Below are 24,378 nucleotides of genomic sequence, written 5' to 3' on the forward strand. Positions count from 1 at the left end.
TGAATTTTAGGACTTAATTATACACTCACATATTTAAAATACTTCACTTGACATGTATGTTTCCAGAAAATCATCTTATGCATATATAAAAAGACCAAAGAGTTGTTGGATAGTGAGGGTACAGACTCAGGTTTATGTACATAGCACTGATGAAAGAGCTGCACAAAAAGAACTTAAACTTTGTGTCTTTGTAGCAGAATCACATCAGAATTGTGTGGAGAACTGGGTTATGGTTTACCAGACCACCTCCTCTAGCTAGATGTGTTTCTGATTCACCTCCTGGAAATGGCTACAGCAGGTTTACAGAGCAGCAGTGGCCTTTGGATTGCCTTGTGTTCTGTTTCTAATGTTTACTTGATGCAGAAGGCCATGATGTATTTTGATGACAAAACAACAGTTGAAGGGGAAAATCAAGTGTTACTTGTTGTACAGGTGTTACATTTATCTGTAGCAATACAAGTTCTTCACTCTTACACGCAAGTGTCACAAAGCAACCTTAATCCCTCCAAACAAAACACTTTGTACAGTTGGGGGGTGGGAGGAGCGGGATGGGAAGTGAGAAAAGCACAACTTCTTTTTCCAGCTAAAAGGTAATGGAACAAAAGAAAGCAACACGAAGATGTGCTACTGCTCCACTTTGAAATCTATGTTCCAAGGGATGCTTCAGCCTAGGCTCTACTCAGACAGCTTGACAGCCAGAGGCACATCCTGCCACCTTTCAGTAAGCAGCAGACATCAGAACTGCACTTAAATTTGTTCTAGAACTAGTACTACTGTCCACCTGAGCTGTTCGACTGTGTTCCCATCTCACCCTTTTATTCCTTTAAGTTTTGTAAGCAAGAATTGCACCTTACAATAGCAACAGCTACAGCACTTTGAGTTATTAAAAAAGAAAAAGGAACAAAAACTGCTACACAAATCCAATGTCTTTTGAAAATATTTTATGTTAAAAATACAGGAAAATATTTCTTGTTCAAAGAAGAAAAATATACTGCATGATGCCACTGGTTTAGGTATGTTCAGTAGATGTCTGTGGCTCCATAACCAGTCACTGGAGTGATGACCCAATTTGGCAGCTAATGGTTCTTTTTCAACTTCTCAATCATTTATCAAAGCCAGAATCATACTGTGGTAAAACAGAAAACGTGCTTCAGTAATACACTGGTCTCATATGCAGGTAGGAATAGCACTTAATTCTGTAATAGAAAGTCAAGGCAGCTACGATACTTGCTTTGCTTATGAAGAACTGCAGTAGGAGAACAGCAGTTCTTCTCTCTGATAGTAGGTAGCCCCATCACAGAACTCATCAGGTTTTAACTCAACCCGATGAACTTTATTTTCTCAAACAGAACTAGTAAAATAAACTTGGCCCAACTCTAAAAACAGCGCTTACTCTAAGTGCTAAAATCATGTAAATCTTTATGTTGTATTTATCATTGTTTTCGGATTAAGAACTACTCTGACTTTTCAAGCAATGTTTGATCAGAAAGAATAAAGGCATGATACGCTTGCAGATGGCAGTCAAAATATATCACTGAAGCTTAGCAGGATGCAAGAAGGTAAGACAATTGCGAGTATCAGCAATTATGTGAGCAGAATAGAGGAGATAAAAATAGGCGGTAGACAATTCCTTTGTTCTCTGAGAGCAATTTTTGAAACTAACCTGTAAAGGTACATGAAGAAACAGAGCAGATGAAAGCCTAGCTTGATCATAGCTTCTTTCATGTGTGATTTCAGTTGTCCTCGGTTATGGATCTCTGTGGGATCAAATACCCCCATGTTTCCACTTGGCACCATAATAAACCTGAAAGAAAAGAAACCACCAGGAACAGAAAAGTAGAGTTGTTAAAGCACTAGGGAGTATCAGGGAATGAGAGAGGAAGACTTTGCACAGAAGGGACTTGCATCCAAAGAGCTGTTTTGCAGTTAAGCAAAAGGGAGCTCATTTGAATTCTATTTTGGTCTCAGGATGTTGCACGTAACTCTGCCATTACAATCCACAAAGAATTGGAGGACAAGTAGTATTCAAGCATTAGCCCAGCTTCCTATGTACAAGTGGAAGAGTTTCCAGTTACATCCAATGCCAGTGCATTTCCATTGCTGTTTGTGATTACTCAGTGTTAGAAAGAAAACATCTATCCATGGTGGACAGATGTATTAAATGAAAGAGACTAGGGGAAAAAAAAAAAAAAGAATTAAATGACTTAGTTACCAAAAAACCCCAAAACATATGTAGGTCATCAGAAATTCCAATGGTCAAAACAAGATAAGACAAAGGATCTGCGTATTACTTCTGTCTTTGGTTCAACTATGCTGCGTTATCTCAGCAAAGCCACAGCTTTCCTGTGGCCTACAGGTTGAAATACTGAGCAGAACTGGAGAGCTTCAGTACCACTGTGTGAATCCACGTAAGAACAAAAGCTGAGTGAAGCAAAGTTGAATGTAAGCTAAAGGAAGAATAAAGCAGCAAAAATAAACATTTGTGTCCTGCTGAAATCCAAGAAACAGCATGTTTATTTGTCATAAGCATTTCTCAAGAGAACAAATGCAAGCACTGTGAAGTGTTCACTCCAGCTGAGCCCAATCTAGAACAGCACTGCCATCATTTCACCTACATCTCACAAAGGTTTTACCTTCCTGGGGAAAAAAACTCTCTACTCTCCAATTTAATTCCTGGTCTTAGACCTGGAGCAAAAGCAAGGTCTGTGAACAGCACGCTTTTAGATTTTCTTTATATGCTTGAAGAATGACAACAAAAGAACCTCCAAAGAATGCTCTCCCACATATTACAACGTTCACTTCAATAATAGGAGGCACTCAGATACGCTACAAAGCACAGACTTCTTCAGCGTCAACACTGTTATTTGCATTGGTGTCCTCATTCTGGAGTAGAATAATTTAAGCCTCTCTAAATTCATGTGCAGCAACATTGACTCCAGAAATTACTTCTTGAAATACTGTAACATAAAGAGAGGATTCAAACACACCCACCTGGTGCTGGAAGTTTGCAGCTCTTGGTAACAGGTTTAGACTTAATCTGTTCCCACTTGATCCTAGCTTAGTCATAGACACCCCCACCCCCGCTGTGTTCAAACTATTTTACAATCCACTATTTTTCTGACTACTGTACCATCTGTCCTTTAAACAACTGAGGCAAACTTAAGTTTTACCCCAAATCATCAGATTCCCTTTCTAATACTAAACATACTTGTTTTTACCAAGCTGTAGCACCTTCACTATGGATCAGATCGTCCAGGCTGTCAGTGTGGGTGAAAGCTCTCAATCCTCAGAAAGGAGGCAGGATTAACAGTAGAGGCCTAATTAACATTTTGACATCATCTGTCAGGATAGGCAAAGTATCACAGAATTGCAGAATTACAGAATGGCCTGGGTTGGAAGGGACCTCAAGAATCATGAATCTCCAACTCCCCCACCACAGGCAGGGGGGGCACCCCACCAACCTCCACATTTAATACAGGCTGCCCAGGGCCCCATCCAACCTGGCCTTGAATACCTCCAGGGATGGGACGTCCACAACCTCTCTGGGCACCTGTGCCCACACTTTACCACTCTCATAATAAAGAACTTCCCCTAATATCCAACCTAAATCTTCCCTCCCTCAACTTAAAGCAATTTCCCCTTGTCCTGCTGTTATCTACCCTTTCAAAGAGTTGAATCCCCTCCTGTTCATAGGCTCCAAGCTGAACAAGCCCAGCTCCCTCAGCCTGTCTTCACAGGGGAGGTGCTCCAGCCCCCGATCATCTCTATGGCCCTCCTCATGTTGTCATACTCATTTAATAAATGTATTGCACATCTATACTTGAGGAAATAAACCTGGATTTTAGGGTACTGTGAAGGATAAATATGAGAGCTGTCAATTCAAAATGACAGCATTCAAAACTTTCTGCCTGAAGTGTGGAATAGCGATCTCTGCATCGTTAGCTTGCAGAATTCCTTCTGACAGATCAGGATGAGAAAACAAGAGGCTACTTTATACATTAGCATAAGTGAAAGGAAGTAGCAAAGGGGAAACTAGTGTAAGAAATTTTCCCAGATTCAAAGAAAACGTATTCACACTCCAGTGTCTCTAGAAACAAGCTACCCTAAAAGAAACATAGTAATACTACACTCAGCAGCAGATACCAAAAGGAACATCAGTCATTTGGTGCAACAGCATTGCACAAGCATACAGCTGTACACACAGGTGGCCAAACAAAACTATCCCAGTGTGGGCCTTTTGGCAACGCTCAGCAATTACCCACGAAGCACCTCCTGTTTCTTCAACTGAGAAACATTTGAAATCTTTGCTGGAAGCCTTTTGCAGAAAAGGCATAATTACAGAGTTATAGTGCCACAGAACAATCAGGATAATGGGAAAGATCTTCTCTTTCATGAGAGCTGTAAAACCCTGTGTTTTATTTAACCAACAACCCAAACTGGCCCTGCAAATGGTCAATCCCAGCAGGTGTGTGGAAACAAGAATTACAACTAACTTTTTAAGCCTTACACTTTTGGTCTGTTAACTGCCTGCAGTACAGGGATTGATTGCCAAAAATCCATATTCAGTTTCATCAGCATAAACACCCCTTAGGACTCAGTTCTCTGCACATACGTGATATCACACATTGCAAAATGATATGAAATAGAACACATTTGAACTGACTGCCACGATGTGTCCACATGCAGAACTCTACTGGGAAGCAAACCATTCCAAAGCAGCAGACAGCTCAGCGTGCAAAGACCTGCACCACTAACAGCTGCCATACAGAGACTCATCTGGAAACCTTTCCAAACACAGGAAGCAAAATGGTGGACCCCAAAATTCTATTAGATAAAGCAAACGAGGGGAAGAAACTGAACTATACACAAAGGTGGGTGGTGGGGATAACCAGTCGGATGATTTTATAGCCACCAGCCAGGCTATCTACTTTTGTGCTGGTATCACTCTCAGACACATAGGTACAGAATGAAAGACAGTAGCAACTGTGCCTGCAGCCGTACTTCATAACCCCAGCTAACATGCTGTTACTTCCTACAAACTTAGGAACGGTTCACAAATCAAGATTTGTTAACCTTGATTTAGAATCTGTTAATTAGAATGTAAACAAAGGCCAAAAGCTTCATATGCTTTACTCTGCCGTGTTTCTTCCAATATTAATTGCAAATTGCAAATATGCCTTGTTAGTTAGATCTGTGGAGACTGTTAAGAGCTCAAGAATGCAACTAAACATTTCATTAAGACATATTACCTTCATGCTAGCCTTAAAGGTGAACTACTAACAGTGAATGAAAAGCACACAAAATCCTTTGCACTTACCGATATATATTCCACGTTGCTATTGGCAAATTAAGGAGGAAGATGAACCAGTGCAATGAAATAAGCATTAATACAGTGACAACAGCATGGCCAATCACCTCAGGGACGACCCACTGTAAAAAAAAATGAAAATAAAAAGATGGAAAATAAAGTTACATGGATGAACGTAAATTCCTTTCTGAAATAAAGACCTGCATCATTCAATTCTATCCATATCAAACTGAGAAAACTCAGAGGCATGTGATTTCATCACAATGTGGGGAAATTAATACCTTCCATCAGATTCCACATGAATAATCATGCCCTAAGGTACTAAAACAGAGGTTCTATATTTAACACAGGGATTTCTAGAATGAAACACAGCAGCTATTCAATCACAGCTATATTACACAAACATTAAAGAAAATAAGAAAGAATGCAGCGCTCATCTGAAATCACTGCAGAGAATGCCTGATGTAGGAATGAAAGAAGCAGGTAACTAAAATCTGCACACATAGGACATGTAAACGCCTTCAGGCGTGGTATGAATAAGAACATGGAGCAATATGAAAACAGACAAGGGTAAAAAGGGTCAACCCCTGGGAAGAACACATTTTTGGTTCGAAAGTATACTGTAGCATTCTCTTATGTTTAGAAAATACCTTTGAATCAGAGCAAACAGACATGTGAGAAGGTCGTACTGATTTAGCAAAACAGTTTCAAGTGGATTTGATTAAAATTGTGTATATATATATATATATTTTAAATCCCATCAAAACTCTCTATAGCTCAGGAGGTTTGGAACTATACACAAGTGTCAAAGAAAGCTGCTGTAAGGATCCCTGAGTTCAGCCACAAGCAGGCATTGCTTCTTGATGGCACAGCACACAGAGGAAAGCTGAAAAGCTCTGTGACAAGTAAAGTTCAAGTGCCACGAGTTCAGAATAGCAGCCCACCTCCAAGCACTGACAGCCAGCAGAACAGCCTCTGGGCACTAACTTACTGACAGACAGGGACCTGACAAAGACAGGCAGACTGAAATTAAGGATAAACACTTTGAAAAAGCATTGCCCATCCAGGCTCTTCAGATATACATTAGCTTTCGTTATTTGTGACGTGGAGATGCCAGATTGCTTTGTCGAACCCCACCAAACGCAAAGAATAATCATTTACTTTATTGAGTTTTGAACAGCAAGATCTCGCGTTAATGTAGTCGCATTCCAAATCTGATAGCGTAATTATCTGAAGTTGGCGATAAGGAACAACTGTGCCGTAAGTCAGAACACTCAGACACTGCAAGGAGAGGTTCAAGCTGGATATCAGCAAAGGGCTCTGCCCCAGAGGGCGGTGGGCACAGCCGCAGTGCCGGAGCTCAAGGGGCGTTTGGACACTGCTCTCAGATACAGGGTCGGGATTTTGGGTGGTGGCCAGCAGTTGGACTCAGCGATCCCTATGAGGCCCTTTGAGCTCGGGATGTTCTATGATTCCCACGCAGGAAGCTGGGCAGAGCGCTGTGCCCTCGGTGCAGATTGCCCTCCTGCAGCAGATGTGCCTCAGGCACATTTCCATCAGCCCTGCTCAGCCCTCCCCGCGGCAGAGGGTTAGGCCGCGCTTCGCTATCAGTCTAAATGATTTTATGGCACTTTTCCACCGGTAGCTATTGAACAAAGTTCAGCTCGACGCCGAAAGCAGAGCAGGGAGGCACACTCGACAATTTCAGCATTAAGATCTGGGAGCACGAGCGGCAGAACGGGGAGCGCACCTCGCCCCGCCGGGCGCCCTTCCCAACCGCACACCGCCACAAGGCCACCGAGCCCGCGTGCGTCCCAGGAGCTCAGGACCTCCCCCCCAGGACCCCCTCCCGGGGCCTCTCCCCGCCGCAAGGCCGGGCCCGCGCCTCCCGCAGCCCCTCGCAACTGCCACAGAGCCCGGCCTCCGTCGGGCGCGGCCCCAACCCCGCGCGGCGCGGCTCCGACCCGACTGCAGAAGGATACGAAGTAGACGGAGAGGAAGATGAGCGCGCAGCAGTCGATAAGCGAGAAGATGAAGACCACCGACTCCATCCCGCCGACCTCCCGGCCGCCGTACGCCCCGCCCGGGCCCCGCAGGACCCGCCCCGCCCCGCCCCACCGCGCGGCACGCCGGGAAGAGGAGTCCCGCCGGGCCGGGGCGGGCGCGTGTGGCGGCGATGCGGAGCCGGTCGGGCTCCTTCGTGGACCTGCGGCTGAAGCAGCGCGTGAAGCAGGTCTGTGCGCGCGCCTCTTCCCTCAGCGCCGGGGAGCGGGCCGGGGGCGGAGAGCGCGGGGTGTGAGGCCTCGTCTCCTCGTTGTGCCGTCTGTTCTGGCTTCCTGTCGCCGTTCTGGCCTTAGGGTGGTGCTGAGCGAGCGAAGGAAAAGGAGGAAAGTCGCGGTTGCCTCCACGGCTCATCGATGAGGGGCAGACCGCGCTGCTCCCCTTGCTGCAGCCCGCCTGGGTTTGTAGAAGCTTCGCTCGCGGGCGGGTCGGCTCAGAGCTGTGCCTCATCCTCGTTGTGACTGCCGAGCCTTAAGCTGGCAGCTTCGATGCAGCTTTTCCGGTGAAGTGAGTGACCAGGTCTGAGTCGCCTCCAAACGTGTCTCGTTTCAGTACCTTGCCAGCAGCAAGTGCGGCCACTATGTGGACATCGGGATCCTGGCCTCTGATCTGCAGAAAACCTACAGGTGAGCAAGGATCAGTGTCGTTTTATTCCACAATTCCAATTTTACTCCACATTCGGGACATAAAACATATCATTTGGTATCTGTGTGCTGTCAGAATTCTATGTTATGTTACCTTCTTTGTCAGTTGTTGAGGTTAGTTGAAGCAGAAAGGTTGTTTCTGTCCCCATGTTTTCCTCTGCTGATATATCAACTAACTTACGTTATATCGTTATGTTAGCTTTGTGATTCAATGGCTATTGAAGAACCACAGATGCATTACAGCATGTTGGTCCTGACCACACAGCTGGAAATAGAAGAGAAAATAACACCTGCACGCAGGCAGGTGAGGTGGCTGCAGGATTCTGCAGGACACTGACTCTTGCTCAGCAGGACAGCCAGCCCTACTGAATTATTGGTCAGCTGTTTTCGTTGTGGGGAGAAAGGTTGTGTTCCAGCAGGTTTTGGATGGATGTGGGAGTAAAGGGAGGTAGAGAAGGATGTTCATTTATGATTTTTGCACAATCTATTTTTTAGTGTCTTGTTCGAGGAAGGGTGATAGAGCAAGGGGAAATGGCTTCAAAGTTAAAGAGGGTGGATTTAGGCTGGCTGTAAGGAAAAAGTCTTTTACACTGAGGGTGGTAAGGCACTGAACAGGCTGGCCAGAGAGGTGGTGGATGCCTGTTCCTGGAGACTTTCAAGGCCAGGCAGGATGGGGCTCTGAACACCTGATCTGCTATAAATGTCCCTGTTCATTGCAGGGGAGTTGGACTAGATGGCCTTTAAAGGTCCCTTCTAACTCTAAGGATACTGTGATTCTATGAAACCCTTGTGTTGGATTTTTATGGGTCTTGGCATTTTGTTTTTCTTGTGTCAGCTATTATATAAAACTGATCAAAATGGTCTCTTCTGAAGTGAAAGAAAAATGTTAATGATACTTGTTTGCCGTTAGGGAGATGCTCATTTGGTCAGGTTTTCTTTCGTTGACATGTTATTACATATCCCAATTGTTCCTCACTGGACTGTCCTTTCCAGGGTGTCGTCCTGTCTCCACATGTTCTTGTCTGAATTAAAATAAGAGAATCAGTAGTGTTGTTGTGAAATAGAACCCACTGTGCTCATCTGTACATTCTGTCTCTCTACAGCTAAAGAGGGCTTAAGTAATTTTTACTAAGCATCCCTTTAGAGACCAACTTAATCCAGTGTTCTTTTCATCCCAGTGATTGTCCTATTCTGGGCTTAAGAAAAAATGATTGTGAGTTCAGGGTGGTTATTAATAAGAAGTTGTGTAAAAGTTTGGCTGTCAGCTTACAATGCGTGATATGTTGTTGTTGTTTTGTTTTTTTTTCAGTACTGAATATGGACGAAGAAAACGAAATGCTTTTAGAATACAAGTTGCAAAAGGTAGATCTGTCAGTATTGTGTCCACAGCGTCAGTTTTTTGGTTATACTTTGGCTGTTCTGTTAACACGTTTAAACTTTTTCTTCAGTGTTTGGAATAATCAGCAATGAAAAAAAAAAAGAAGATTTAACAGCTCTAGAAGCTGAACATTTGGCAAAAAGAGCAAGGCATGAACACAAGAGAAACGAGTAAGAAGGATTTTTACCACTTGATAACTGTAGCACTGCCCTTAATATTTAGCTCTTTAAAGCTTTCTGTCTCCGTATTCTTAAGTTTTGGTTGTTTGAAGGTTATAGGCCAGTCCTTAATTTCCTGTAGGCTTGTCTTCCAAGCATGTGTTTAGGAGTGGATTGTAGTTTCTCTGCTGTGGTAAATGTATGGCCTTGAATTACTGGATATCCTTGTGGCTTCCTGATAGTTTTCTATATGGTTAAGTTCCTTTGGTTTGTTTTGTTCTTAATCTTTAACGAGTGTTATAGATATTATCTAATTCTGGGGGAGAAGGCTGCAGGAGAAGCTATTCTGAGTAAATCACCGCTAGCAGGGAGGTTGTCATTAAGATTCTTAACTCCTAAATCTATGCATGGTCTCATGGAAGATTGTGTTTTCTAACCTGTGATAAATATCAAGGATCTTAAGAGCAATTAAGACATTGTAATCAGAAGTACTACTATAATTCAACAGTGATTTACAGTAGCTTCCCTTATGCTAGCCTTGGTGATTGTGTGGTTCCATGGTGAGCTGAATCACATTGGTGCCACATCCCTACCTATCTTTGTGAGACTGCTATCAGCCAGGATACTATGTTGATCCAACTCATCGCAGCCATGGAAAGAATGCATTTTTAAACTCTTCACAGTAGTAAATTTAGGACACAGTTTGTTTCCACTCTTAGCATGTGTTTCTTAATTGCAGGGAACAATGTTGTGAAAATTGCATGTTCTGTTTCGTGCGTGTGTCTCTCTTTCAGTTTTTCTCTGATACATCATGTTTTTGTCTTCTTACCATGTAAAGGACTACAGGAAGTTCCACAGAGGACTCTGAGGATGATGATTATCCAGAAGATTTAGTAAGTTATATTAAATTATGACTGCTTGTATTTATGTAACACGTGATTGTGTTTTATGAAATTGCAGTGAAAGATTAAAAGTAGAGCTAAAAAGTGGCTAATTTCTGGTGATTAAGAAAGAAGCTGTGGTGGGGAATTACTCTTGAAGAAAGCATGCCGGAGGCCCAGATGAGTTGGCCATCAAATGATTTAAGTGATTGAAGGAATTGACACATCTGACTGTTACTGAAACGATAACTGTCAGCTACCTAATGGGTTGTTTTGGGGTAAATCATAAAGGCTGTTGCCTGTTCAGCCAACAGATGTAGTTTTGTCTGCAGTTGTTTGACTTGGAATGGAGTGGGATGAAAGGTATACGATTACTTTTTCCAGTGAGGTTAATACTGAATGATGTTTATGGAATACTTTTCATTTGCCTCTTAATATACGTAACCGAAATTATAACCCATTTATTTTCTTTTAAAATACATGAATTTGCAGTCTACAAATCATATGAACAGTTCCCTGATGACCTTATACAAGAAAGGAAATCCCGATTCTGTTCCAGCCACTCCAAAAAATGAACCAATGGAAACCTCCACTCCTGTGCAAACAGCACCTCAAACAAACACCCTTTCACCAGCATCTCAGGTTGAAACACGCATCTCCAAAGGTGGCTGGTTCATTGATAAGACTCCAAGTGGGAAAGACTTTTTCATTGACCTTTCTGAGGATGGAGAAGGAGATGAGAAGAAACTGATTTCTGAGGTATTGTATTTTACAAACCCAGTATGATTTGGGTAGCAAGTATGGCTATAAATTCCTATCTCATTTAACAGGCTTCTGAAGACACGTACTATGACCAAAAGGACTGTCTGTCTTTGTGGATTTTTAAAATTACTTTTATTACAAATCTACATGCTTTATTAAATGCAGCAGAAATCTTAAATAGAAGGGAAGATTGGCTTGAGCCTGGTAGAGTACAGATTTTTAGCTTGGTTTCTAAAGAAGATGAGGCTTAGGCCATTGTTCTGTCATGTCAGAAGTGATTTTTGAGCCTTCTGGCAAATTTCAGTCCAAAAGTTAAGAAGACTTTCTTGTATAATTTTGGGGGAAGATGTAGTCCTAAGTAGTAGGGAGACCCAAATCAGTGCCACTACTGAGGGAAAGGTAAGTGGAACTTAATTGTTATTTATTTCATTTGCCAGCAACCAGTGTTACTAGTCACCAAGCATATTCCTTGCTGTAGCCATAGCACGTGGAGTGGTTAGTTTCAGTGAGCCTGGAGAAGTTTCTTGAATGGATGAGGATTGGGGAAATTGAAAGGCTTGGAAATGTACTGATGTATAACGCAGTTAAAAATAGATGGTACCTCCTATCCAAACCTACTGCTTGCTTTGTGGTTTTTCTCCATGTGGTTTTTTTGTTTGTTTGTTTGTTTTTTTCCCCCCAAAAAACCCTTTGTTTAGCTATTGGAAGCTCTATTTATTTATGGGAAACAACATTTAATTTTATTTCGTATTTTATTTTAATGAAGGAATAACTGCATTTACGGCTACCTTTTCAATGCACAAAGTGCTTATTGAATAGGCAGAGTTGACAAATTATTCCTTTAGCCTACTAATATTGCATCCTTTTATACAGAGAATGCAGTAAAGGTGAGATATTCAAACTGTAAAAATGTCTGCGGTGCTGTATTTTAAAATAAATGTCACTGGACATCTTTTTTTCTTCTCTTCTGTATTAGTCCTTTTCTTCCATGCAGCCCACTTGTATCAGCACTGTAGAGTATTTTCTTAAGGTGCTGATGTCTTTCTGGTGGCAAAAATTGTTTCTGGTAGAGTAAATGCATTGATACAATTTTATTCATTCATAAAGTGGATTGCTTGATGGTAGGCAAGCAACCTGTGTCTCATTTTGATTAGATTGTGAGGGTTTTTTGGTTCTTGTAATTTGCTTATGAGTATGCACTCTTAACAAAAATGCGACTGATATAATTAGCTCCTAAAATAATAGGGAAAAAAAAGACAGAAGGCAAAATCTAAATGTAAATAATGTATATGTTAACCGTCATAGACCCTGATGTTTTGTTCTTTGAAGTATTTGCAGGAATTCACTGACTGGCTATATTATTCTGTTTTTATACACTAGAAATCAACAGAATTTTCTGTCTTGGAAAGTGAAAAGAAGAAGACAAAGGGTAAAAGAGCAAAAAGGAAAAAAGAATTTCCAGATGTAGATGAAGAAATTGAGTCCATCTTACTTAAAGGGAAAGGTGAGAAGCTATTTTTGGCATGCTGCTGTAAAAAGAGAGGTGGTGGTAGGTGACCATGGAATCCATTACTAGAGAGCTGTTACTTTTCTGAGGTACAAAGAAATGATCTCGAGTGTGTTGTTAATAGGCTTAGCCTTTATATTGCACTAAAACATATTCCAGGCCTGTATGTGCTACCAAAAATAATACTGCTCCATGTACTTAGTAGTAGTAACTTTGATTTTAACTATTTTTAACTTTGATTGTGCTTTGTCTAAATTTGCATGACTTTATTTTTTCTCCTGACCAGTTAAGAGTAAGGGACCAGAGCTTTACCACCCATCAGTGAAGTTTGAGGATGTAGGAGGCAACGATGAAACTTTGAAGGTTAGTTTAAGTGTCGATTAAAACATCATATGACAAATGACAAGTAAGAAATCTATCACAATTCATCTGTGTGGCGCTAAGAATAGTTGTTTATCTTTTTTTCCTTTGATCAATTTTTCTGAAAGCAGTCAGTAATATTGTATTAATAAACCAAAGCTCTTTTTGTTTTGGTCTGTGTATAATATTAGCAATTTATGATACTATTTTTTTTTTTTAATTTAAATAGAGATCTCTCTTGTTCTTAATAGGAAATATGCAAGATGCTGATCCATGTTCGTCATCCTGAAGTCTATCTCCACTTAGGTGTGGTTCCACCTCGTGGTTTTCTTCTGCACGGACCACCAGGATGTGGAAAGACACTACTTGCACAGGCAATTGCTGGAGTAAGATAGCTCTAAGTTTAGCTTTTTCCTTTCTTGCTTACATAGAAGAAAGAATCCTCTTTTGTCATAGAGTAGGTCTTTTCCTCTTTGTTATCTCTTTCCTCTGCTTGCTCTCTTAGCCCAAACTACATTCATTTTCACTTAGTTTAAATTGCATCTGCACCTGCACTTTATGGAACCTCCTATGAAGAGGGGATGTAACAGAGTTTTGTGTTTGAATTAATTGTGCTGAGGATTGCAGTATAGGCACAGGTAATGGGAAGGCTATACATGGAAGGCACTTTTAGTTAAAATTACCATAGCAAACTTCACTTTTGTATCAGTTCTATTCATACAGCAAAATGTCTTAAAACTGTTTTTAAACTGAGGTTATTAATTATCTTTTTAAAAGGTACTTTCAGATTTATTCTTGAATACAAAATCTTCAGGTGTAAAAGATGTTGCACTGGAAAATACTTATCCTTTATGACAGCCAACATTCCTTCCCTCTGGCAATACTGTACAGTGTTCCTTGTCTCTTTCAGGAACTTGAGCTCCCAATGCTGAAAGTGGCAGCAACAGAGATGGTGTCCGGAGTGTCGGGAGAATCTGAGCAGAAACTGAGAGAATTATTTGATCAGGCCGTGGTAAGACACCCATTGGAAATAACATTGAGTTGTTTGCCCTTTTCTTTGTAAAGATTCAAGCTTTGTTGCTGTGGTTTGAATTTGAGTGAATTATTAGTGACAATCTTCATACTGCTGCACACAAGCTACAGTGTCTCCATTTCTGTGACCAGAATTCCATTGTACTGTCATGCAGTCACAGACCACAAAGGTTGCTATTCTGAAGTCCTGACAAAAGATAGTTCATAGTATCAATGTAATGGGAGCAATGTAAATTATTTACCTATTTGGAGCTACTTGGATTTCTAAAAATTAAAAAAGCTATACAAGCTGTTTACTGTACATTTTTGTTAAAAGTTTTTATTGTTGTTTTTGTCTGGCTTTGAATGTGAGTTAAGGCTTTGGGCCTTTAGGCATGAAGGAAGAAGCTTGGGACAAATATCAAAGAGCAGAAGTAAAGTTACATTTGAAGTCTTGCTCTGCCTTAATATTAAGCACACAAGAGAACTGAGCTGCTACATATCAGACATTCAGACTTGTAATGGTAAAACACTCTTGTGATAAAGATGCAACTTTCAAACATTGTGAGAGAAAATAATGTCTGAAACCAAAACAAAGAACCAGGATGAAATAATTTTGGTTCGAATGAGAGCAGATTTTTTTGTTTGTTAATATGGATAATGTTTTGTTTCACGAGGACAGTTTTCTGTTTCTGACCTCTGAGAATATTCTTGTTTTCTGACTACTCCTTTATTCTGGCTTTCCCCATGACTGCATGTAAATGTTCAGAGTATATATAAAACACTGCTAAATAGGGCAAAGTGCTTAATTTTGAAGCTGCTAGATTATGATGTTTCAGGTTTCCACTACATCTTGATTTTCAGAAAGCCTTATTAAGGTGTTGTTTAGAACAAAATTAAATAAGTGATCACAGTATTTAAAATTAAATACATTTTGTATATATAATAGTTCATAAAAGGTTGCTATAATAATAGATAAAACTCATTGTAGAAAATAGGTTTAAAAAATAAAATCCATTGCTTTTCCTATCGTATTCATCTAAGTGGATGTTCCACTTGGTTTTTGTACTTAATTTTTGTGTAGGGAAAGGACCGTTCCACCGTGTGTTGTGCATGTACTGTGGAATCTTTGTAGCTTTGGGGTTTTTTTGGTCCGTTGTCAAAAGGAAGAAAAGGTGAATGACAGCTAGATGGCGCAGTTGGTGCCTGAGAACTCCGAATGCTTGGGGTTTCAAACGCTACTTTTCTGACTGGGAGTTCAGACTTTTTTTAGATGATGATTCAAGTGTTTTCCATAAATGTTCTTTTGATGATATCATCTTATGTCAGTGAAATGCTATTCTGTTATTGTTTTATGTTAGTGTTGGCTTTTTATGAAGGCAAAGCACTTGAAATGTTAGAATACACCTGTGTAATTTTGTAATGATTAATAATTCCTGTTCCTAGCTCAATGCACCATGCGTCCTTTTCATTGATGAGATTGATGCAATCACCCCAAAAAGAGAAGTTGCTTCAAAGGACATGGAGAGGAGAATTGTTGCCCAGCTCCTTACCTGTTTGGATGGTCAGTTTCAGAAACTTCTGTACTAAACTAAGATCCTTCTAATTATCAGTCTCGTTATCTTCTTTTCTTCGTTAGTGGCTCGTGGTTACTTTACTGGAGATGGTGGTAATCATTTTTCATGTTTTGGCACAGTTTACCTGTGTGTGAGAGGGATGGGAAACTTCTAATAAATCCAAGGGGATGTTACTGCATTATTTTCACATCCTCTTTGTTATGTAAAAAGACTTGATGGGAAAAATCTGTCAAATATTATTTGAAATGGATGTTTTTGCTCAACTGTGCAAAATGCCTGTTCTGGATAGCAGAAATAAGGATACACAGCATCTTAGTGTGACTGTTGGTTACTCTGTGCTGTTCTGAGTATCACTGTGTATGGCAGAAACAGAGTAACATATATATCAGAATAAAGTTGGAAAGGTGGTTATGAGTACTAACTTTCCTTCCTTCCTTTAGACTTGAATAACGTGGCTGCCACTGCCCAGGTCCTTGTTATTGGAGCAACTAACAGACCTGACTCGCTGGACCCTGCACTGAGGAGAGCTGGGAGATTCGATCGAGAAATTTGTTTAGGGATACCAGATGAAGCAGCAAGAGAAAAGTATGTGTGATAAAGCTTCTTCATTATTAAAAAAAACAAACAACAAAAAAACTGTAGATTTACAAAGAAATTAAGGAAAAGTTCTTTTATTATGCTTGGTTCTTTTTGTGCCTGCATGCACATACCTGTCAGCACAAACTGAAAAGCACAGAAGAGATTAAGTGTGCATCTACACTGTGTCTTGCTGGCTGTGCCTACATTTGGAGTGGTTTCCTTTCTAACATGCAAATCCCATTTTAGCATTATATTAATGGGTTATCTGTCTCCCTACATAACTATTGAATTAGGAACATAAACTAAGTATAGCACTTCTTTTAGTCCTCTTGAGCATGTATTTTAAGAAGGCCCAGATTCTTCTGTTCTAGTTCTTGTGGAATTACAGCAGTCCAGGCATTAAGCCAGGCTGCAGTCATCCTGCTGCATGTTACCAGCATTTTTTACTCAAAAGATCTGTGACCCTTAGATTTTAAAACATATTTGTCTTTCACGTTTTTTTGCTACTGATTTCCACAACAGCAGAAAACACGTGAAGAGAAGTGTAAAAGCAGCTGTGGCTTATCTTGTTGTCAGGGGAAGAGAAGTAAAATTAAAGGATAAGTTACTCTAGCTCAAATAATCTTATTTCTGAATTGAAAAAGTAAACCATTTTGCATGCAGCATTGATATTGTCATTTGTTATTGTCAGCACTACTGCCGTTCTTCCCTCTTTTCATCCCACCTCGCTGCAGATTTATAGCTCTGTAATATCTGTGTTCCTCTCCTTGGCTGTGGGAAAACATGCAAGCGGTTAGAGGTTGAAACTGATTCATGAAATTCTGATTCTGTGGCATTTCTAATGTTTGTGTTAAAAATATGATATCCCCAGAGACAGCACTGTCTCAGAGGGTGTGAGTTGTGAATAGATAAGCCATTGTTTGTGAATAATAGAGATTGTGCACAAGTTGGAGCGTAGTTGCATTCTCACTTTTTTTATTGTTTGTTTTGTACGATTGTTTGTATTCGTGTTCCTTGAGGTATACCCTTATAGGAACTATTTATTTCCTCCTCTTGTGTTTTGTTTTGGGGTGGTTTTTGTTTGGGGATTTTGTTCCCTGTATTAAGGTAAAGGATCGTATAGAAACAAAGAAAAGGTTTAAGGAAGGACAGCACTTAGCTGTCAGTTACATGGAGTTGTTCTGTATTAGTGGTGAAACTGCATAGGCTTGAGTAATTTTAGCTCTTGGCATAAGAATGAGGTAGCAACTTGACAGAAACTCCTTTTAGTTTGTTTTCCCAGTAAAATAAGCCTTGTACAGTCAGGTTGTTTCTTTTTTTCAGTCGCTAGCTTTTACCCACTGAGTGGCATGAGCTGGTTAATAGTGTTTTTCATTTACACTCCCAAAGGAAATATATGGCATCATTTTGTGGCTTTCAGCTTAGTTACTTTCTAGCTGTGTGTAAGCTGTACACACTGTACTACTTCAGTTCATGTAGGCTGAAAGAGACCTTAAATTATTGCTAATTTTTTCATATGAAAACTTTTAAAAGGCCACTTTCATCTTTATTTTTGCTGTTCTTTTTTTCCCTTCTTGATCAGAATTCTTCAGACCCTGTGTCGAAAACTTAAGCTCCCAGGGTCCTTCGACTTTCTTCATTTAGCACATCTGACTCCAGGTTATGTGGGTGCTGATCTGATGGCACTTTGTCGTGAGGCAGCTATGTGCACAGTGAACAGGGTCCTGATAAAATCTGAGGAGCAGCAAAGGAAATACGTACAGGCAGGAGGAAACACAGCTGAAGAAAGCGTGGGAATAGAAACAGAGATCCCAGTTGAAGAGAACACCAAACAGCTTCCTTCTAAGGTATTTGTGTCTCTGTTATCTTAACACTGAACTATTTTACAACTGCGAAAGCCTTTGCTCATAAATCCTTAAACATCTGTGGCCAGTGTGGTGTTAAATTTAGATTTAGGTACATCAGTTTGGAAGCCAGGAGCTTAGCTCCCAATGACCTGTAAAATGGGGCTGAACTACAGGCTCCCATAAAGCAGACCTTCTATAAATCACGCTAATATTTTACAAAAGGTGGGGTTTCGTAGTTTGTTGTTCATGCTGTTGGTGTTACACTGATTGTAAGAGAATTGTAAGAATACCAAACCTGCACTGAGTTTTTACCAGGCCGTTTGCCTTGTCCTCAATGAGATATCTGTCACGATGCCTGACTGTCCTCCCTAACCCGGTAGACTTAGAGGTAGCCGAAGTCTAAAAGTATTTATGCCATTTACGTTTGCCTTCCAGCTCTGTGATTATGTGCGTTAAATCCCACTCGGTATGTAGTACCTACAGCAGGTTTGAGGAAGAGGCATTTAAAAACCTCTGTGAAAGAAAAGTTGGATTAGTAAATGCAACTTTAGCTGCAGAGAAAGGCCCTATTAACCTGCAGTAAAGCTGGAACCCTTTTGTGCAAAATAGTGTTTCCAGTGCCAGAATTATTCTAAGCCACAAGTGTTGTGGCATGTGTGACGTGCTGGGGACAGTGAACCAGAATATCTTGATAGGTTTTTGGCCCTATTGCTCAAAATTTTGAGCGTATTGCTTGCTGTATGCATTACATGCAGGATTCCTAAAGATTTGTCTTGGAGAAGTTAGTGTTTTTAAGTCCACACTGCCATCAGATTCTGGTTTTAGAAGGACCGTGAATTGAAATTGTTAATGTAATTAACAAAAAGCAGTGTAAAATCCTGCAGAGAGCCTTTGTGTTGAAGTAATACGGCCGTACTGCATTACCTCCCAGTGTTTCCTGGGGCCTGATGTAACTACAAGAAAAGGGGGAGGGACAGGTAGTGGCTGCTTTTATCAACAGTCCCATGATCAAAGGAATTATTGAGGATAAGGAAGTCTAATCATAACAGAGCCATATTTTGATAGTTGGCGGGAGGTTGACATAGTCTAATACAGGGTATTGTCATTAAAACAGGAGTATTATATTTATCATAGGAAAATAAACATATAAAACCCTTTTAAAATAATTCGCACAATTCAATAAACAAATCTGTTGGTCTCAACTATGAGAGAACTCATAGGTTCTCTTAATGCTTCTGTTAGAAAGAAGAGAGGTCTTAAGAGAAAATATTGGGCTCTGTAAACACACATTGTGGTGAGTCTCAGGGCCATCTTAGTTGCAAATAATACAAAGTGATGATGTTGATATTCTGCTGTGGGGAAAAATGTTGAAACTAAAGGGACTCTTGCAATGTTTTATTCCCTTTATCTTGTAATGAAAATCCTAGTTTTACTTGAGGTGCAGTGTCACATGGCTTTCGTATGGCCTTGCTGTATTACAAGTGTTCTTTAATGAGCTGTTTTCTCAGATAGCTTCCCCAATAAGGAATTGATTTTTCACTAACTGTTACATACCTGTCTTCCCCACCCTTGGCAGGCTGTGCTCTGCAGGATGGAAAATGTCAGAAAGCATTTTGCTGTATCTGTTTTACGTTTTCCCAAACTTTATCAGGGCCTTGTTACAAAACCAGGTCTAATCAGCCTGAGGAAATGAACTGACTACTTGAAATCAGATTACATACTTAGATAGTAAGTGTTTATTTAATGTATGTTAAGAGTTCTAATGATTTATATGTAACACGGTATCCCACAGATTGTCCAGTTTGGCAGAGTTGTGAGAGAAGCAGCAGGAAAAAATTGAGGACAAAATAGATGCATTAGTTCTATTTGTGTAGTATTTAAATCAAGATTGTTGTCTGTTGACTCAATGCTTTAATTGAGATAAATTTATGTAATGCTTTCCTGGAGCATTTTTATTAATGTCAATTTTTAATGCTATTTTTATGTTCTATGTTATATTATACCATGTCTATATTATACATGATACTTTGTTTTATAGTAATGAATATTACAGCTGGGTAAAATATTCCTCTAAAAAGCCCTTGAAAAAGGTTCTAAACATCTTGTGTAATCTTTTCTCTGCATTTCTCTGTACCCTAAGGAAGAATTACAGAGACTCTTATATTTGCTGAAGAAGCAGGACCCCTTGCCTGAGGACCAGCTGCAGAAGCTGTGCATTGAGATGAATGATTTCATTGTTGCCCTGTCATCAGTGCAACCCTCTGCCAAGAGAGAAGGCTTTGTCACAATTCCTGATGTGACATGGGCAGATATAGGAGCCCTGGAGGATGTTCGGGAGGAGCTGACCATGGCAATATTGGTATGTGTTAATGTTACTTTTGAAGGGGTTTTTTTGCACTTCCCCCTGTGCAGGAAATAAAACTATTTATGTAAGTTTGTTTGTATTTATTTAATTTATAATGTGTTGCTCATGAGATCTAGCATGCTACAAACTAGGAATATTGCAACATCTTGATTTAAAATAGACTTTTATAATTTGCTTTCTGGTTTGTTACAAGTCTGGTGCATATATTAAATACTTCATTTTTTGTATTCAAGATTTGATTTTTTGGTATGTTCATTATTACTGAATCTTAAGTATTCTAAAAGTTTTCTACTGATAACCTTAGTTAGACAGTTGCTATATGGGGGGAGAAAAAACAAAAACACTGAGACTGCTCAATAGCCTTGCTGCTGGTCATAACATAGAATCATTGAGGCTGGAAAAGGCTCTAGGATCATGTAGTCCAACTGTTGGCCCATCCCCACCGTGACTGCTATCTCATGTCCCTCAGTACCCCATCTCCATGGCTTGTGAACACCTCCAGGGACTTCACCACCTTCCTGGGCAGCCTGTGCCAGTGCTTTACCACTCTTGTCTCTGAATAATGATGCATTTCCCAGTTTCGGGGGTATTCATCAATGCAAGATAATAAGATGCCAGTTGACTGGCTGAGTTTATTCATTTAACCTGTAAAGAGTTAGAATAAAGTACTTGCTTATAAATGAATTTTCTTCCAGCTGTAACTGCAACGTTGGCTTTTTGTCACAGATAACCATGATAATTTATTTCGTAGGCACCTGTGCGGAACCCAGAGCAGTTTAAAGCTCTGGGCCTGACTACTCCAGCTGGTGTTCTGCTTGCAGGGCCTCCTGGGTGTGGCAAAACGCTGTTGGCTAAGGTAATACATTTTTCTGAACATGTTTAAAAATAATGGAGAGTCTATATGAAGTTTTTGTGGGAATTGACTGAGTTTGAATGACAGTGCCGGAAGTGTCATCCCCATTAAAGCAGAAGTATCACTGTCTCATTAAAGAGAGAACACCTGGCTAAATCCTCCAACTTCTGACACTCTGCATACAGTGATACTTGATGCTGTTTTCAATAGGTGGCTGCTATGGTATGTTCCTTCTCGAGGTTTTTGTTATTTTGTGGGCAGAACCAAAGAACATATGAAAAAATGATTTTCTCTGTATATGTCTCTTTTTGATAGGCTGTGGCAAATGAATCTGGGCTGAACTTCATATCTGTGAAGGGTCCCGAACTGCTAAATATGGTATGCACTGGTCATTGTGCTTTTGTTAGAAGCAACAGAAGTTGTGTTGTTTACCCTCTGCTTAAAATGTTTAGTAGTGATGTTTTCCTTGTGAAAAGGAAGGAGTTATCTGGGTAGCTTAAGTACTTCTTGGTTTAAATTACTGTTTAATGTGTTACTAGGCAGATGGAGCCTTCTTGAATGAAAGAGAATTTCTAAATGACCACCTACATGCATTAGCGCTGTTATGTAGATCAGGAAAGAGAACAACAACTCATATCAACAGTGAGAACAATTGGTAATTGGTAGCAGCAAGTCAGCAGTTGGCAACATTTTCAGTTTTCAAGTTTGGAAATGTTTGGAGGGTCTTCATCTCTTAACATCTTCAGAAGACTGCAACCTTGGAAAGCCGTGGTTTTTAGTTGATCAGAGTAATTTATGAAGTTTTTGTATGTTAACAGATAAAGGCACCGGAGTCTGATTTTTTTGTATATTTATTTTTTATTTTTGAAGCACTGCATTTAGAAGTTGTGTTACGTCTTCAGTCCTTTTTAGAGTTAAGAGTGTTGAACTGAAGGGAAATTGGCTGCAGCCCATATCTCAGAAGAATGACAGTTATCTACTTATCAGTAATTTGAAAGCTGCAGCCAAAATACTGAATTTGTTTATTCTTTGTCCAAGCTTTTTACTGTGTATTTCAAGTAATGATATCAGCCAAGAAATATAAGCTAATGAAGAGTCCCATTTCCTTGTGGAGGGAAAAAGCGCTTGGCTGTGATTCAGACTGTGATGAGACATTAACTGTATCAAAACATGTATGTTTAGAAGAAATTGTTTCCATTTGCAGCTTGGAAAACCCACCCATAAGGACTCAAAGTGAGATTCTGGCTTTTATTTCAGTTCCCTGTCTCCCAGTCCCTCTGTCCTTGAGCAATTTTACTATGAACTTCAGATATTCATTGTGTTTTTACTCCCGTTGTTTATGAACAGATAAAGAACAACGGGATCCTTAATGAAGGTTGTACTTGTTATTTCTCATCATCAGAATGATAGCAAGTTAGATTAATTCCCTAGAAAGTAAGAATTCTCTTAGAGTTCTGGGAACTGTCAAAAGTGAGCTAACGACAATCAGTTCCCATGTAAATCTAGCCCAGTATTGTGTTTAAAACTGATATTTCTTCCAAGCAAAATCATCATGGCTTACACTGTTTCACTGTGATTTGTCACTCATTTTAGTATGTTGGTGAAAGCGAACGTGCTGTACGCCAAGTATTCCAGCGTGCCAGGAATTCAGCCCCTTGTGTTATATTTTTTGACGAAGTTGATGCTTTGTGCCCTCGGAGGTCTGACCGTGAAGTGAGTCTTAAAATATTTCCATAAATAAACTCAGTTGTGTCTTTTGAGGCATCGTGCTTACAATATTTTATAAGCATTTTATTTTAAATTGTGTAAAGCTTAATACTTCTGTATTTAAAAACAATAGCTAGAGAATGTGACTTTCCACCAAGTTGAGAAAGTCATAAGAAAAACTGAAGGAGTGCAGTTTAATACCATAATTAATTTCTGGCCAAATTCTGATGCTTGTATGCAAGCGTAATGTTTGCATGAAGTGTGTACAGGTTTGAACAATGTGAGTAATGAATATATTTGAGACAGGAGCAGGATGCATTAGACTTCAGAGCTATTCTACTCATCAAATTTTCTGTCTTGATTTTTGTTTTGGAGTTGTTATTACATATACCTAAAACTAACATGCACTTTGGGGGTGGGGAGCTGTTATTTCTACTGCAAACTGTTAGTATGTTGAAGGAAAGACGTTCTTTTTTTTTTTTATGCAGAGAAAATGTGTCTGGTTTAATGATGATGTACTGGTGCATGTGTTGATGGCTGAAAGAGATATATGCTGGTTTCAACATAAAAGCTGAGTAGAACACTGTTCAGATATTGCCATCAATGACTTTAACAGAAGTTAAAAGTTCCAATCTGTAGGAGAGAGGAGTTATCTTCCAAATTTGCATACTTTTTTTTTCCTCTAGAAGATAGCCAAGCTGAAATGTTAAGACTTAACTCCTTGAAAATCGCAAGCTAGTGGTTTCCACAGTGCCTTAAAAGAGGATGTTGAGTATTAGCTATCACAGTAGGCAGAGGTGATAGCCAAGTAATAAGCATGCTCTGGCCTTGCTATGTTTCCTTTCTGTAGCAGCAACAGGCAAAAATTGGTTGTGTAGACCACCTTGTCCTTTGAACGAGTAGAGGTGTTGTCTGGACAGGGCACTGCTGTCTTTTGTCAGCTGTAACTGAGATTCACGTATGTTTGGTGTTTCTACTGACTTCTTGAAACCTGTATGCCTTTTCATCATCTATTCTACTTGTCTTTAGGCAAACATATATTTGTATTAATTGTTTAAAATAGTAATACTTAGAACAGAGTTGTTCAAAACCATGAAGCAGTTTTGCTGCATATCTAAAACTGTTGCTGTCCAACTCCAGTGTTGCTTTGTTTTTTGTTTTTTTTTTTTTGTCTCCCCAACTCTAGGGTGAAATTCAAATTAATTTATTGAATTTGGTCATAGTACTATGAAGTTAATATTAAACTATGAGTTGCTCCTTTCCAGTGAGGACAGCTGCAGAATTTCCTTTTTTTTCCAATGCTCCAGTAATGAGAACTTCTGCGCATTTTTGTTGACGTAGATGGGAAAATACTTAGTACTATTATCCAGGTGTATTTAA

The 24,378-nt window shown here is 39.9% G+C and overlaps 2 protein-coding genes across 3 annotated transcripts in view; one reads left to right on the top strand and one right to left on the bottom strand.

Moving 5' to 3' along the window:
- Positions 1-924: 924 nt before the first annotated feature.
- Positions 925-7,400, bottom strand: CNIH4 (cornichon family AMPA receptor auxiliary protein 4). Its single transcript, XM_419390.8, has 5 exons — positions 7,291-7,400; positions 6,470-6,538; positions 5,318-5,430; positions 1,664-1,804; positions 925-1,126 (listed from the first exon to the last, which is right to left on the bottom strand). Exons 1-5 carry the CDS (start codon positions 7,357-7,359, stop codon positions 1,099-1,101), a joined length of 420 nt encoding a protein of 139 aa, XP_419390.1. The 5' UTR covers positions 7,360-7,400; the 3' UTR covers positions 925-1,098.
- Positions 7,401-7,419: 19 nt separating this feature from the next.
- The window catches only part of NVL (nuclear VCP-like), a 29,538-nt gene continuing 12,579 nt past the window's right edge, over positions 7,420-24,378 (top strand). Inside the window, exons 1-17 of one of the 2 annotated variants that reach the window (NM_001398028.1) lie at positions 7,420-7,541; positions 7,922-7,995; positions 9,323-9,375; positions 9,462-9,561; positions 10,388-10,442; positions 10,923-11,189; positions 12,573-12,696; positions 12,986-13,062; positions 13,311-13,445; positions 13,970-14,071; positions 15,517-15,634; positions 16,088-16,232; positions 17,809-18,073; positions 20,214-20,432; positions 21,190-21,294; positions 21,607-21,669; positions 22,885-23,004. In NM_001398028.1, the coding sequence (NP_001384957.1) occupies positions 7,485-7,541; positions 7,922-7,995; positions 9,323-9,375; positions 9,462-9,561; positions 10,388-10,442; positions 10,923-11,189; positions 12,573-12,696; positions 12,986-13,062; positions 13,311-13,445; positions 13,970-14,071; positions 15,517-15,634; positions 16,088-16,232; positions 17,809-18,073; positions 20,214-20,432; positions 21,190-21,294; positions 21,607-21,669; positions 22,885-23,004 (2,079 nt within the window). In that variant the 5' untranslated portion in view covers positions 7,420-7,484. The remainder of the gene's footprint in view (positions 7,542-7,921; positions 7,996-9,322; positions 9,376-9,461; positions 9,562-10,387; positions 10,443-10,922; positions 11,190-12,572; positions 12,697-12,985; positions 13,063-13,310; positions 13,446-13,969; positions 14,072-15,516; positions 15,635-16,087; positions 16,233-17,808; positions 18,074-20,213; positions 20,433-21,189; positions 21,295-21,606; positions 21,670-22,884; positions 23,005-24,378) is intronic. The other variant, NM_001079576.4, reaches the window with a different exon arrangement.

This window comes from Gallus gallus, chromosome 3, assembly GCF_016699485.2.
Source record: "Gallus gallus isolate bGalGal1 chromosome 3, bGalGal1.mat.broiler.GRCg7b, whole genome shotgun sequence".
In the NCBI taxonomy this organism is placed as follows: Eukaryota; Metazoa; Chordata; class Aves; order Galliformes; family Phasianidae; genus Gallus; species Gallus gallus.

Coding starts and splice junctions, on each gene's coding strand:
- CNIH4 (XM_419390.8), bottom strand. CDS start 7,359: ATGGAGTCGGTGGTCTTCATCTTCTCGCTTATCGACTGCTGCGCGCTC. Junction 5,431..6,469: donor GCTGTTCAAAACTCAATAAA/GTAAATGATTAT, acceptor TTTTTTTTACAG/TGGGTCGTCCCTGAGGTGAT. Junction 1,805..5,317: donor GCAACGTGGAATATATATCG/GTAAGTGCAAAG, acceptor CTTTTCTTTCAG/GTTTATTATGGTGCCAAGTG.